Genomic DNA, 16,908 nt, shown 5'->3' on the forward strand with positions numbered 1-16,908 from the left:
TTCTGGGTGCACGTGTTAGGAATTAAAAGTTCCAGTTTGTGATGTCTCCAACCTCATAAAAGAAAACTCTCAGGATTCTGCAAAAACAAAATGGAGGCGTCTGACTGGCTACTTTTTCTAATTGGCTGACTACTCTATGTACTTATGGAAAACTCTATACTACTACCATTACTACTACTGCTAATACTACTACTAATTCTACTACAAATATGAATACTTATACTACTACTCCATCTCTGCTTTGGTCTCTATCTCACCTGGGTCCTGTTCAGTAGATACTAAACGGGGGGGAAACCTTTTGAAACAGAGGAGGTAGTAGGTAAAACCTTTGCTGCTATAAGAATGTTTCCGGTATCATTTCATGCCTACTGAACACGTCCCTGTTATTGGTAGTTTGGTAAAAGTGAGTTATGTCCCTAACTAAAAAACAGGACCGCAAAGAGTTCTAAACGCTTCGTTTGGTCCAGTGCTGTGATTGGAGGACTAACCTGTCATTCTTCAGTCCAGTGCTGTGATTGGAGGACTAACCTGTCATTCTTCAGTCCAGTGCTGTGATTGGAGGACTAACCTGTCAGTCTTCAGTGCTGTGATTGGAGGACTAACCTGTCATTCTTCAGTCCAGTGCTGTGATTGGAGGACTAACCTGTCATTCTTCAGTCCAGTGCTGTGATTGGAGGACTAACCTGTCATTCTTCAGTCCAGTGCTGTGATTGGAGGACTAACCTGTCATTCTTCAGTCCAGTGCTGTGATTGGAGGACTAACCTGTCATTCTTCAGTCCAGTGCTGTGATTGGAGGACTAACCTGTCATTCTTCAGTCCAGTGCTGTGATTGGTGGACTAACCTGTCATTCTTCAGTCCATTGCTGTGATTGGTGGACGAACCTGTCATTCTTCAGTCCAGTGCTGTGATTGGAGGACTAACCTGTCATTCTTCAGTCCAGTGCTGTGATTGGAGGACTAACCTGTCATTCTTCAGTCCATTGCTGTGATTGGTGGACTAACCTGTCATTCTTCATTACAGTGCTGTGATTGGTGAACTAACCTGTTATTCTTCAGTCCAGTGCTGTGATTGGAGGACTAACCTGTCATTCTTCAGTCCAGTGCTGTGATTGGTGGACTAACCTGTCATTCTTCAGTCCAGTGCTGTGATTGGTGAACTAACCTGTTATTCTTCAGTCCATTGCTGTGATTGGTGGACTAACCTGTCAGTCTTCAGTGCTGTGATTGGAACACTAACCTGTTAGTTTTCAGTCCAGTGCTGTGATTGGAAGACTATCCTGTCAATCTTCAGTCCAGTGCTGTGATTGGAGGACTAACCTGTCAGTCTTGTACAGGTCCCGGTCGCCCCAGCCCCCTGCTGAAGATGAGGACGAGGACTTTGATGACACTTTGGTGGCTCTGGACACATGTGAGTAACATCTGAGGACTCCAGTTGAAACTAGGTATTCACAGAGGTCATTCACGATTGTGAACGTAGTAACAAAGGTCATAAATTGAGCTGCACGATTGCGTTAGCCTCTCCTCGTTGCAGTGACTTTTCATGTCATGGTTTAATGATTTCCCTTGCTTTAATTTACTTTACATTTTAATTAGAGGTTGACCGATTATGGTTTTTAAACCGATACCGGTTATTGGAGGACCAAAAAAAAGCTGATACCGATTAATCGGTCGATCTTTACATATATATAAATACACTGCTCAAAAAAATAAAGGGAACACTTAAACAACACAATGTAACTCCAAGTCAATCACACTTCTGTGAAATCAAACTGTCCACTTAGGAAGCAACACTGATTGACAATACATTTCACATGCTGTTGTGCAAATGGAATAGACAAAAGGTGGAAATTATAGGCAATTAGCAAGACACCCCCAAAAAAGGAGTGATTCTGCAGGTGGTGACCATAGACCACTTCTCAGTTCCTATGCTTCCTGGCTGATGTTTTGGTCACTTTTGAATGCTGGCTTTTGAATGCTGGCGGTGCTCTCATTCTAGTGGTAGCATGAGATGGAGTCTACAACCCACACAAGTGGCTCAGGTAGTGCAGTTCATCCAGGATGGCACATCAATGCGAGCTGTGGCAAAAAGGTTTGCTGTGTCTGTCAGCGTAGTGTCCAGAGCATGGAGGCGCTACCAGGAGACAGGCCAGTACATCAGGAGACGTGGAGGAGGCCGTAGGAGGGCAACAACCCAGCAGCAGGACCGCTACCTCCGCCTTTGTGCAAGGAGGTGCACTGCCAGCGCCCTGCAAAATGACCTCCAGCAGGCCACAATTTGATGTTTCTCTAATTTTTATGTTTATATACACAAAAGAATTTGAACACCCCTTCAAATGAGGGGATTCGGCTATTTCAGCCATACTCGTTGCTGACAGGTGTATTAAAACGAGCACACAGCCATGCAATCTCCATAGACAAACATTGGCAGTAGAATGGCCTTACTGAAGAGCTCAGTGACTTTCAAGGTGGCACCGTCATAGGATGCCACCTTTCCAACAAGTCATTTTGAAGTAGAAACGTCTAGGAGCAACAACGGCTCAGCCACGAAGTGGTAGGCCACACAAGCTCACAGAATGGGACCGCCGAGTGCTGAAGTGTGTGAAAATGGTCTGTCCTCGGTTGCAACACTCACTACCGAGTTCCAAACTGCCTCTGGAAGCAACGTCAGCACAAGAACTGTTCATCGGGAGCTTCGTGAAAATGTGTTTCCATGGCCGAGCAGCCGCACACAAGCCTAAGATCACCATGTGCAATGCTAAGCGTCAGCTGGAGTGGTGTAAAGCTCGCCGCCATTGGACTCTGGAGCAGTGGAAACGCATTCTCTGTAGTGATGAATCACGCTTCACCATCTGGCAGCCTGACGGACGAATTTGGGTTTGGTAGATGCCAGGAGAACGCTACCTGCCCGAATGCATAGTGCCAACTGTAAAGTTTGGTGGAGGAGGAATAATGGTCTGGGGCTGTTTTTCATGGTTCGGGCCCCTTAGTTCCAGTGACGGGAAATCTTAACGCTACAGCATACAATGACATTCTAGATGATTCTGTCCCAACTTTGTGGCAAAAGTTTGAGGAAGGCTCTTTCCTATTTCAACATGACAGTGCCCCCCGTGCATAAAGCCAGGTGTCACACCCTAATCTGCTTCACCTGTGTTGCGCTTGTCTCCTCCTCCCTCACCAGGTGTCCTCTATTTCCCCCATTATCCCTTGTGTATTTATACCTGTTTGTCAGTTGCCAGTTTGTCTCGTCTCGCCAGGTCTTACCATCATGTTTCCTGTTTCTCTTGCTCTCAACTGTGTCTTTACTAGTCTTCCCCGGTTCTGACCTTTCTGCCTGTCCTGACCCTGTTTGACCCTGCCTTGGATTTCCGAACCGCTGCCTGCCCTCAACCTGCCCTTTGTCTGCACCTTTGTCTGCACCTTTGTCTGCACCTTTGTCTGCACCTTTGTCTGCACCTTTGTCTGCACCTTTGTCTGCACCTTTGTCTGCACCTTTGTCTGCACCTTTGTCTGCACCTTTGTCTGCACCTTTGTCTGCACCTTTGTCTGCACCTTTGTATAATAAATATTGAGAGTATCGGAACTATTCTGTATCTGGGTCATATCCTGAGTCGTGATACGAGGTCCATACAGAAATGGTTTGTCGAGATCATTGTGGAAGAACTTGACTGGCCTGCACAGAGTCCTGACCTCAACCCCATCGAACACCTTTGGGATGAATTGGAACGCCGACTGCGAGCCAGGCCTAATCGCCCAACATCAGTGCCCGACCTCACTAATGCTCTTGTGGCTGAATGGAAGCAAGTCCCCGCAGCAATGTTCCAACATCTAGTGGAAAGCCTTCCTAGAGGAGTGGAGGCTGTTATAGCAGCAATGTTCCAACATCTAGTGGAAAGCCTTCCCAGAAGAGAGGAGGCTGTTATAGCAGCAATGTTCCAACATCTAGTGGAAAGCCTTCCCAGAAGAGTGGAGGCTGTTATAGCAGCAATGTTCCAACATCTAGTGGAAAGCCTTCCCAGAAGAGAGGAGGCTGTTATAGCAGCAATGTTCCAACATCTAGTGGAAAGCCTTCCCAGAAGAGTGGAGGCTGTTACGGCAGCAATGTTCCAACATCTAATGGAAAGCCTTCCCAGAAGAGTGGAGGCTGTTACGGCAGCAATGTTCCAACATCTAGTGGAAAGCCTTCCCAGAAGAGTGGAGGCTGTTATAGCAGCAATGTTCCAACATCTAGTGGAAAGCCTTCCCAGAAGAGTGGAGGCTGTTACGGCAGCAATGTTCCAACATCTAATGGAAAGCCTTCCCAGAAGAGTGGAGGCTGTTACGGCAGCAATGTTCCAACATCTAGTGGAAAGCCTTCCCAGAAGAGTGGAGGCTGTTATAGCAGCAATGTTCCAACATCTAGTGGAAAGCCTTCCCAGAAGAGTGGAGGCTGTTATAGCAGCAATGCTCAAACATCTAGTGGAAAGCCTTCCCAGAAGAGTGGAGGCTGTTATAGCAGCAATGTTCCAACATCTAGTGGAAAGCCTTCCTAGAGGAATGGAGGCTGTTATAGTAGCAATGTTCCAACATCTAGTGGAAAGCCTTCCCAGAAGAGTGGAGGCTGTTATAGCAGCAATGTTCCAACATCTAGTGGAGAGCCTTCCCAGAAGAGTGGAGGCTGTTACGGCAGCAATGTTCCAACATCTAGTGGAAAGCCTTCCCAGAAGAGTGGAGGCTGTTATAGCAGCAATGTTCCAACATCTAGTGGAAAGCCTTCCCAGAAGAGTGGAGGCTGTTATAGCAGCAATGTTCCAACATCTAGTGGAAAGCCTTCCCAGAAGAGCGGAGGCTGTTATAGCAGCAATGTTCCAACATCTAGTGGAAAGCCTTCCCAGAAGAGTGGAGGCTGTTATAGCAGCAATGTACCAACATCTAGTGGAAAGCCTTCCCAGAAGAGAGGAGGCTGTTATAGCAGCAATGTTCCAACATCTAGTGGAAAGCCTTCCCAGAAGAGTGGAGGCTGTTATAGCAGCAAAGGGGAGGGGACCAACTCCATATTATTGCCCATGATTTTGGAATGAGATGTTTGACGAGCAGGTGTCCACATACTTTTGGTCAATGTAGTGTATTTATCTCTCTCTCGTGTCCCACAGATAACTGTGACCTCCACTTCAAGGTGTCTCGTGATCATTACAGCGGCTACCCCCTGACCGTGGAGGGCTTTGCCTACCTCTGGGCCGGAGCTCGAGCATCCTACGGAGTCAGCAAAGGGAAAGTCTGCTACGAGATGAAGGTAACGGAGAGAGAGAAACAAAACCATGGAATGGATCCCTAATTACAGCCTATTCCCTCTTTAGTGCACTACTTTTGACCCGGTGTCATGATGTATCAGCTGTGATCCCTTTTAGTAAATGACCGATCACTATGTAAGTAACGATAATGACCGATCACTACGTACGTCACGATAATGACCGATCACTACGTAAGTAACGATAATGACCGATCACTATGTAAGTAACGATAATGACCGATCACTATGTAAGTAACGATAATGACCGATCACTATGTAAGTAACGATAATGACTGATCACTATGTAAGTAACGATAATGACCGATCACTACGTACGTCACGATAATGACCGATCACTACGTAAGTAACGATAATGACCGATCACTATGTAAATAACGATAATGACCGATCACTATGTAAGTAACGATAATGACCGATCACTATGCAAGTAACGATAATGACCGATCACTATGTAAGTAACGATAATGACCGATCACTATGTAAGTAACGATAATGACCGATCACTATGTAAGTAACGATAATGACCGATCACTACGTACGTCACGATAATGACCGATCACTACGTAAGTAACGATAATGACCGATCACTATGTAAATAACGATAATGACCGATCACTATGTAAGTAACGATAATGACCGATCACTATGCAAGTAACGATAATGACCGATCACTATGCAAATAACGATAATGACTGATCACTATGCAAGTAACGATAATGACCGATCATTACGTAAGTAATGATAACGATCGATCACTATGTAAGTAACGATAATGACTGATCACTACGTAAGTAACGATAATGACCGATCACTATGTAAGGAACGATAATGACCGATCACTATGTAAGTAATGATAACGACCGATCACTATGTAAGTAATGATAATGACCGATCACTATGTAAGTAACGATAATGACTGATCACTACGTAAGTAACGATAATGACCGATCACTACGTAAGTAACGATAATGACCGATCACTATGTAAATAACGATAATGACTGATCACAACGTACGTCACGATAATGACCGATCACTATGTAAATAATGAGTGAACATTCCATCACACCATAGAGTACAACAATAGTATCTGCTTCTCAGAACAGGATGTACACATTATACACATTAACAGGAAGTACACATTATACACATTAACAGGAAGTACACATTAACAGGATGTACACATTATACACATTAACAGGAAGTACACATTAACAGGATGTACACATTATACACATTAACAGGAAGTACACATTAACAGGATGTACACATTATACACATTAACAGGAAGTACACATTAACAGGATGTACACATTATACACATTAACAGGAAGTACACATTATACACATTAACAGGAAGTACACATTAACAGGATGTACACATTATACACATTAACAGGAAGTACACATTAACAGGATGTACACATTATACACATTAACAGGAAGTACACATTAACAGGATGTACACATTAACAGGATGTACACATTAACAGGATGTACACATTATACACATTAACAGGATGTACACATTAACAGGAAGTACACATTATACACATTAACAGGAAGTACACATTATACACATTAACAGGATGTACACATTAACAGGAAGTACACATTATACACATTAACAGGAAGTACACATTATACACATTAACAGGATGTACACATTAACAGGAAGTACACATTATACACATTAACAGGATATACACATTATACACATTAACAGGATGTACACATTATACACATTAACAGGATATATTTGATGAGGGATCATTTGAAATTCACTTCACGATAAACTGCCATGTGACTTGTCAAACCCTTGGCCAGTGGAGTCTCCGTCTGGCCTCCCAAAGGGCACCCTAGTCCCTTAATAGTGCACATGGGCCTTGGTCAAAAGAAGTGCACTATCTAGGGAATATGGTTCTATAGGGCCCTGGTCTAAAGTAGTGCACTATCTAGGGAATATGGTTCTATAGGGCCTTGGTCTAAAGTAGTGCACTATGTAGGGAATAGGGACCTGTCTGTCTCTTATACTGACCTGTCTTCCTCTCCTACTAACCTGTCTTCCTCTCCTACTGACCTGTCTTCCTCTCCTACTGACCTGTCTTCCTCTCCTACTGACCTGTCTTCCTCTCCTACTGACCTGTCTTCCTCTCCTACTGACCTGTCTGTCTCTCCTACTGACCTGTCTGTCTCTCCTACTGACCTGTCTGTCTCTCTCTACTGACCTGTCTGTCTCTCCTACAAATCTGTCTGTCTCTACTACTAACTTGTCTGTCTCTCCTACTGACCTGTCTGTCTTTCCTACTGACCTATCTGTCTCTCCTACTGACCTGTCTGTCTCTCTTACTGACCTGTCTGTCTCTCCTACTGACCTGTCTGTCTCTCCTACTGACCTGTGTCTCTCCTACTGACCTGTCTGTCTCTCCTACTGACCTGTCTGTCTCTCCTACTGACCTGTCTGTCTCTCCTACTGACCTGTCTGTCTCTCCTACTGACCTGTCTGTCTCTCCTACTGACCTGTCTGTCTCTCCTACTGACCTGTGTCTCTCCTACTGACCTGTGTCTCTCTTACTGACCTGTCTGTCTCTCCTACTGACCTGTCTGTCTCTCTTACTGACCTGTCTGTCTCTCTCTACTAACCTGTCTGTCTCTCCTACAAATCTGTCTGTCTCTCCTACTGACCTGTCTGTCTCTCCTACTGACCTGTCTGTCTCTCCCACTGACCTGTCTGTCTCTCCTACTGACCTGTCTGTCTCACCTACTGACCTGTGTCTCTCCTACTGACCTGTCTGTCTCTCCTACTGACCTGTCTGTCTCTCCTACTGACCTGTCTGTCTCTCCTACTGACCTGTCTGTCTCTCTTACTGACCTGTCTGTCTCTCTCTACTGACCTGTCTGTCTCTCCTACAAATCTGTCTGTCTCTACTACTAACTTGTCTGTCTCTCCTACTGACCTGTGTCTCTCCTACTGACCTGTCTGTCTCTCCTACTGACCTGTCTGTCTCTCCTACTGACCTGTCTGTCTCTCCTACTGACCTGTCTGTCTCTCTTACTGACCTGTCTGTCTCTCTCTACTGACCTGTCTGTCTCTCCTACAAATCTGTCTGTCTCTACTACTAACTTGTCTGTCTCTCCTACTGACCTGTGTCTCTCCTACTGACCTGTCTGTCTCACCTACTGACCTGTGTCTCTCCTACTGACCTGTCTGTCTCTCCTACTGACCTGTCTGTCTCTCTCTACTGACCTGTCTGTCTCTCCTACTGACCTGTCTGTCTCTCCTACTGACCTGTCTCTCTCCTACTGACCTGTCTGTCTCTCCTACTGACCTGTGTCTCTCCTACTGACCTGTCTGTCTCTCCTACTGACCTGTCTGTCTCTCCTACAAATCTGTCTGTCTCTACTACTAACTTGTCTGTCTCTCCTACTGACCTGTCTGTCTCTCCTACTGACCTATCTGTCTCTCCTACTGACCTGTCTGTCTCTCCCACTGACCTGTCTGTCTCTCCTACTGACCTGTCTGTCTCTCCTACTGACCTGTCTGTCTCTCCTACTGACCTGTCTGTCTCTCCTACTGACCTGTCTGTCTCTCCTACTGACCTGTCTGTCTCTCCTACTGACCTGTCTGTCTCTCCCACTGACCTGTCTGTCTCTCCTACTGATCTGTCTGTCTCTCCTACTGACCTGTGTCTCTCCTACTGACCTGTCTGTCTCTCCTACTGACCTATCTGTCTCTCCTACTGACCTGTCTGTCTCTCCTACTGACCTGTCTGTCTCTCCTACTGACCTGTCTGTCTCTCCTACTGACCTGTCTGTCTCTGTCTACTGACCTGTCTGGCTCTGTCTACTGACCTGTCTGTCTCTCCTACTGACCTGTCTGTCTCTCCTACTGACCTGTGTCTCTCCTACTGACCTGTCTGTCTCTCCCTACTGACCTATCTGTCTCTCCTACTGACCTGTCTGTCTCTCCTACTGACCTGTCTGTCTCTCCCACTGACCTGTCTGTCTCTACTACTGACCTGTCTGTCTCTACTACTGACCTGTCTGTCTCTACTACTGACCTGTCTGTCTCTCCTACTGACCTGTCTGTCTCTCCTACTGACCTGTCTGTCTCTCCTACTGACCTGTCTGTCTCTCCTACTGACCTGTCTGTCTCTCCTACTGACCTGTCTGTCTCTCTGCGGTAGATCATTGAGGAGATAGCTGTGAAGCACCTCCCGTCCTCTGAGCCTGATCCCCATGTGGTCCGGATAGGATGGTCCCTGGACTCCTGCAGCACACAGCTGGGTGAGGACAACACAGACATGAGCACATGTGGACAAACGCACACGTACAGGCACGCACAACACACACGCGTGCGGACGGACAGACACACTGTTTGACGTGTAGCTTCGGTATATTCCAGGCGAGGAAGCGTTTTCGTTTGGATACGGAGGAACAGGAAAAAAATCCTCTGACTGTAAGTTTGAAGACTACGGAGAGAAGTTTGGAGAGAATGATGTCATCGGCTGTTTCATTGTGAGTAATACTTTGTTGTTGTATTGTCTACAGTGATAGTCCCATTACTAGCTAAAAGGATTATATACTAATATTATATACTAATATAATATAATTGTGAGTAAACCGATTGTAGCCAAGAGGCTCAAAATATCCTCCCCCCTCTTCTGTCTCAGGACGGCAGTGAGGAGCTTTAGCTTAGTGGAGCTAGTTCATTAGTAAGATAGTTATTTAAAAAATATCTGTTTATTCTCTCAGGACTTTGACTCTTCTGAGGTAGGTGGAGATTGTTAGTAGATTTAGTTATTTAGTTTGTTAGTTAGTAGAGTTAGTTAGTAGAGTTAGTTAGTTAGTTAGTAGAGTTAGTTAGTAGAGTTAGTATAGTTAGTTGAGTTAGTTAGTAAAGTTAGTATAGTTAGTAGAGTTAGTAGAGTTAGTTAGTAGAGTTAGTTAGTTAGTAGAGTTAGTTAGTTAGTAGAGTTAGTTAGTTAGTGGAGTTAGTATGTTAGCGTTAGTTAGTTAGTAGAGTTAGTTAGTTAGTGGAGTTAGTATGTTAGAGTTAGTTAGTTAGTTAGTAGAGTTAGTTAGTTAGTAGAGTTAGTATAGTTAGTAGAGTTAGTAGAGTTAGTTAGTAGAGTTAGTATAGTTAGTAGAGTTAGTTAGATAGTATAGTTAGTAGAGTTAGTTAGTTAGTCGAGTTAGTTAGTCGAGTTAGTTAGTCGAGTTAGTAGAGTTAGTAGAGTTAGCAGAGTTAGTTCGTTAGTAGAGTTTGTATAGTTAGTAGAGTTATTTAGTTAGTAGAGTTAGTTAGTAGAGTTAGTAGATGTAGTTAGTTAGTAGAGTTAGTTAGTTAGTTGTTAGAGTTAGTTAGTTAGTATATTTATTTAGTTAGTATATTTAGTTAATTAGTAGAGTTAGTTAGTTAGTATAGTTAGTTGTTAGAGTTTGTTAGTTAGTATAGTTAGTTGTTAGAGTTGGTTAGTTAGTAGAGGTAGTTAGTTAGTAGAGTTAGTTAGTAGAGTTAGTTAGTTAGTAGATTTAGTTAGTTAGTAGAGTTAGTAGATTTAGTTAGTTAGTATAGTTAGTTAGTTAGTATAGTTAGTTGTTAGAGTTGGTTAGTTAGTATATTTAGTTAGTTAGTAGAGTTAGTTAGTTAGTATAGTTAGTTGTTAGAGTTAGTTAGTATAGTTAGTTGTTAGAGTTGGTTAGTTAGTAGAGTTAGTTAGTTAGTAGAGTTAGTTAGTTAGTAGAGTTAGTTAGTTATTAGATGTAGTTAGTTAGTAGAGTTAGTTAGTTAGTAGAGTTAGTAGATGTAGTTAGTTAGTAGAGTTAGTTAGTTAGTAGAGTTAGTTGTTAGTTAGTTAGTGTATTTAGTTAGTTAGTATATTTAGTTAATTAGTAGAGTTAGTTAGTTAGTATAGTTAGTTGTTAGAGTCGGTTAGTTAGTAGAGTTAGTTAGTTAGTAGAGTTATTAGTAGAGTTAGTTAGTTAGTACAGTTAGTTAGTTAGTTAGTAGAGTTAGTTAGTAGATTTAGTTAGTTAGTAGAGTTAGTTAGTAGAGTTAGTTAGTTAGTGGATTTAGTTAGTTAGTATAGTTAGTTAGTATAGTTAGTTAGTAGAGTTAGTAGATTTAGTTAGTTAGTAGAATTAGTTAGTATAGTTAGTTGTTATAGTTGGTTAGTTAGTATATTTAGTTAGTTAGTAGAGTTAGTTAGTATAGTTAGTTATTTATTATAGTTAGTTGTTAGCGTTGGTTAGTTAGTAGAGTTAGTTAGTTAGTAGAGTTATTAGTAGAGTTAGTAGATGTAGTTAATTAGTAAAGTTAGTTAGTTAGTAGAGTTAGTTAGTTAGTAGAGTTAGTAGATGTAGTTAGTTAGTAGATGTAGTTAGTTAGTAGAGTTAATATAGTTAGTAGAGTTAGTTAGTTAGTAGAGTTAGTTAGTTAGTAGAGTTAGTAGATGTAGTTAGTTGTTAGAGTTGGTTAGTTAGTAGAGTTAGTTTGTTGAGTTAGTAGAGTTAGTAGAGTTAGTTAGTAGAGTTAGTAGATGTAGTTAGTTAGTAGAGTTAGTAGATGTAGTTAGTAGAGTTAGTTAGTTAGTTAGTTTAGTTAGTTAGTAGAGTTAGTTAGTTGAGTTAGTTAGTAGAGTTCGTTAGTTAGTTGTTAGAGTTAGTTAGTTAGTAGAGTTAGTAGATGTAGTTAGTAGAGTTAGTTAGTTAGTAGATTTAGTTAGTTAGTTTAGTTAGTTAGTAGAGTTAGTTAGTTGAGTTAGTTAGTTAGTAGAGTTCGTTAGTTAGTTGTTTTAGTTAGTTAGTAGAGTTAGTAGATGTAGTTAGTAGAGTTAGTTAGTTAGTAGATTTAGTTAGTTAGTTTAGTTAGTTAGTAGAGTTAGTTAGTTAGTAGAGTTAGTTAGTTAGTAGAGTTAGTAGATGTTGTTAGAGTTGGTTAGTTAGTAGAGTTAGTTAGTTGAGTTAGTAGAGTTAGTAGATGTAGTTAGTTAGTAGAGTTAGTAGATGTAGTTAGTTAGTAGAGTTAGTAGATGTAGTTAGTAGAGTTAGTTAGTTAGTAGATTTAGTTAGTTGAGTTAGTTAGTTAGTAGAGTTCGTTAGTTAGTTGTTAGAGTTAGTTAGTTAGTAGAGTTAGTAGATGTAGTTAGTAGAGTTAGTTAGTTGAGTTAGTTAGTTAGTAGAGTTAGTTAGTTAGTTTAGTTAGTTAGTAGAGTTAGTTAGTAGAGTTAGTTAGTTAGTAGAGTTAGTTAGTTAGTTTAGTTAGTTAGTTTAGTTAGTTAGTAGAGTTAGTTAGTAGAGTTAGTTAGTTAGTAGAGTTAGTTAGTATAGTTAGTTGTTTGAGTTGGTTAGTTAGTGTATTTAGTTAGTTAGTATAGTTAGTTGTTAGTTAGTTAGTATAGTTAGTTGTTAGTTAGTTAGTATAGTTAGTTGTTAGAGTTGGTTATTTGTTAGAGTTGGTTAGTTAGTAGATTTAGTTAGTTAGTATAGTTAGTAGAGTTAGTTAGTTAGTATAGTTAGTTAGTTACATAGTTCAGCAGAGAGCCTTTAAACTTAACTTTATTAATCCCACAGGACTTTGACACTGGCGGTGAGGAGGTGGAGATAGCGTTCTCTAAGAACGGGGTGTGGCTAGACGTGGGGTTCCGGGTGTCGAGGGAGGAGCTGGCGGGGCGCCCCCTGTTCCCCCACGTCCTTGTGAAGAACTGTGCCATCGAGTTTAACTTTGGCCAGAAGGAGGAGCCCTTCCACTCCCCTCCGGAAGGGTTCAGGTTCATCCAGACTCTGGGTATTGAAGACAGGACCAGGGGGGCTGTAGGACCAGCCAGCAAAGCTGACTGTGAGGTATGGATACTATACACTACTATACAGTACTACTACTAGACAGTACTACTACTATACAGTACTACTACTAGACAGTACTACTATACAGTACTATTATACAGTACTGCTATACTATACAGTACTACCCCTATACAACAGTACTACTACTATACAGTACTGCTATACTATACAGTACTACTACTATACAGTACTACTACTAGACAGTACTACTACTAGACAGTACTACTACTATACAGTACTACTACTAGACAGTACTACTATACAGTACTGCTACTATACAGTACTACTACTACTAGACAGTACTACTATTATACAGTGCTGCTATACTATACAGTACTACCACTATACAGTGCTATTATACAGTACTGCTATAGTATACAGTACTACCACTATACAACAGTACTACTACTATACAGTACTACTACTATACAGTGCCACTACCATACAGTACTACTATACTATACAGTACTACTATACTATACAGTACTACTACTATACCGTACTACTATACAGTACTACTACTATACAGTACTACTATAATATGCAGTACTACTATACTATACAGTTCTACCACCATAAAACAGTACTACTACTATACAGTACTACTATACAGTACTACTACTATACATTACCACTACTATACAGTACTACTATACTATACAGTACTACTACTATACCGCACTACTATACAGTACTACTACTATACAGTACTACTATACTATACAGTACTACTATACTATACAGTACTACTATGCTATACAGTACTACTACTATACAGTACTACTATAATATGCAGTACTACCACTATACAGTACTACTATACAGTACTACTACTATACAGTACTACTATACTGCTATACAATACAGCACTACTACTATACAATACTACTATACTATTCAGTACTACCACCATACAGTACTGCTACTATACTGTGCCAATACTACACCGTGCTACTGTACTATACAGCACAACTCATATACAGTACTGCGACTATACTGTACACATACTATACAGTACTACCATACTATACAGTACTACTACTATACTGTACTACTACTATACAGTACTACTATACTATACAGTACTGCTACTATACTGTACAAATACTATACAGTACTACTATACTATACAGTACTGCTACTATACTGTACAAATACTATACAGTACTACTATACTGTACAGTACTACTGCTATACTGTACTACTACTATACCGTACTACTATACAGTACTGCTATACTATATAGATCTACCACAACACCATGCAATACTACTAATATACTATACAGTACTACTACTATACAGTACTGCTACTATACAGTACTCCTATACTAAACAGTACCGCTACTATACTATGCAGTACTACTGCTATACTATACAGTGTTACTTTACAGTACTGCTATACTATATAGTACCACTACTACACTATGCAATACTACTAATATACTATACAGTACTGCTATACTATATAGGGCCAAGATGATACCAGTATCGCAATATTTTTCCCATGGCAAAAATGGAAGCACGAAGCAGACCAAACATATTGGTCCTTTACAAACCTGCTGTATATAACATATTGTGTGATATAGCTTGGAAAATATACTGAACAAAATTATAAATGCAACATGTAACAATTTCAAAGATTTTACAGAGTTACAGTTCAAATAAGGAAATCAGACAATTTGAAATAAATAAATTAGGCCCTAATCTATGGATTTCACATGACTGGGCAGGGGCACAGGACCACCCACTTGGGAGACAGGCCCACCCAATGTGGAGCAATGCCCAGCCAATCAGAATTAGTTTCTCCCCACAAAAAGGCTTTATTACAGACAGAAATACTCATCAGTTTCGTCAGCTGTCTGGTTGGCTGGTCTCAGACAATCACCCTCAGCATACACTGATCTAACGTTATACATCTCTTAAAGCCTGTCTATCACCCTCAGTATAAAGTGCCTTCTTCCTATCAAGTGGTGATTTTAGATTTGTTGATGCCCAGGGCTTATTGTTAGGGAAGATTTTACAGGTTTTAGCAGGCACAACTGACTCAACACAGAAGTTTACATTAGTCTGAAACAACATCTGTGAGTTCATCAAGATCAGAGCTGCTGACCTCAACTACCTCCCACATAGTACAGTCAAAACACCCCTGGAGACCAAGTACCTCCCACATAGTACAGTCAAAACACCCCTGGAGACCAAATACCTCCCACATAGTACAGTCAAAACACCCCTGGAGACTAAATACCTCCCACATAGTACAGTCAAAACACCCCTGGAGACTAAATACCTCCCACATAGTACAGTCAAAACACCCCTGGAGACTAAATACCTCCCACATAGTACAGTCAAAACACCCTGGAGACCAAATACCTCCCACATAGTACAGTCAAAACACCCCCGGTGTAAGGGCTGTCGTTCTCCTCTTCCTCAGATGAGGAGAGGAGAGAAGGATCAGTAGACCAAAATGCAGCATTTGGGAAATAAGCCATCTCTTTATTTAACACGACGATGGCAACACGAAAAAACAAAACACTTTCAAAATACAAAACAAGAAAACGACGTAGACGAAAAACCTGAACATGAACTTACATAACTAACGTAAAACTCACGGACAGGAACAGACTACATCAAAACGAAACGAACAGCCAAACAGTCCCGTATGGTACATACATTCGACGACACGGAAGACAATCACCCACAAACAAACAGTGAGAACACCCTACCTAAATATGACTCTTAATTAGAGGAGAACGCAAAACACCTGCCTCTAATTAAGAGCCATACCAGGCAACCAAAACCAACATAGAAACAGATAACATAGACTGCCCACCCAAAACACATGCCCTGACCTAAACACATACAAAAACAACATAAAACAGGTCAGGACCGTTACACCCGGAGACCAAATACCTCCCACATAGTACAGTCAAAACACCCCTGGAGACTAAATACCTCACATAGTACAGTCAAAACACCCTGGAGACTAAATACCTCCCACATAGTACAGTCAAAACACCCCTGGAGACTAAATACCTCCCACATAGTACAGTTTAAACACCCTGGAGACTAAGTACCTCCCACATAGTACAGTCAAAACACCCTGGAGACCAAATACCTCCCACATAGTACAGTCTAAACACCCTGGAGACTAAATACCTCCCACATAGTACAGTCAAAACACCCTGGAGACCAAATACCTCCCACATAGTACAGTCAAAACACCCCCGGAGACCAAATACCTCCCACACAGTACAGTCAAAACACCCCTGGAGACTAAATACCTCACATAGTACAGTCAAAACACCCCTGGAGACTAAATACCTCCCACATAGTACAGTCAAAACACCCCCGGAGACCAAATACCTCCCACACAGTACAGTCAAAACACCCCTGGAGACTAAATACCTCACATAGTACAGTCAAAACACCCCTGGAGACTAAATACCTCCCACATAGTACAGTCAACACACCCCTGGAGACCAAATACCTCCCACATAGTACAGTCAAAACACCCTGGAGACCAAATACCTCCCACATAGTACAGTTTAAACACCCCTGGAGACCAAATACCTCCCACATAGTACAGTCAAAACACCCCTGGAGACTAAATACCTCCCACATAGTACAGTCAAAACACCCCTGGAGACTAAATACCTCCCACATAGTACAGTCAAAACACCCCTGGAGACTAAATACCTCCCACATAGTACAGTCAAAACACCCCTGGAGACTAAATACCTCCCACATAGTACAGTCAAAACACCCCTGGAGACT

General features: G+C 41.7%; 1 protein-coding gene across 2 annotated transcripts in view; it reads left to right on the forward strand.

The window, feature by feature from the left end:
* The window catches only part of hnrnpul1 (heterogeneous nuclear ribonucleoprotein U-like 1), a 56,526-nt gene that overhangs the window by 21,253 nt on the left and 18,365 nt on the right, over positions 1–16,908 (forward strand). For both annotated transcript variants that reach the window (XM_055895175.1, XM_055895176.1), the window contains exons 5-9: positions 1,336–1,409; positions 5,131–5,270; positions 9,475–9,574; positions 9,693–9,805; positions 12,863–13,132. In XM_055895175.1, coding sequence (XP_055751150.1) covers positions 1,336–1,409; positions 5,131–5,270; positions 9,475–9,574; positions 9,693–9,805; positions 12,863–13,132 — 697 coding nt within the window. The remainder of the gene's footprint in view (positions 1–1,335; positions 1,410–5,130; positions 5,271–9,474; positions 9,575–9,692; positions 9,806–12,862; positions 13,133–16,908) is intronic.

The sequence above is a fragment of the Salvelinus fontinalis genome, chromosome 33, assembly GCF_029448725.1.
Source record: "Salvelinus fontinalis isolate EN_2023a chromosome 33, ASM2944872v1, whole genome shotgun sequence".
Taxonomy (NCBI): domain Eukaryota; kingdom Metazoa; phylum Chordata; class Actinopteri; order Salmoniformes; family Salmonidae; genus Salvelinus; species Salvelinus fontinalis.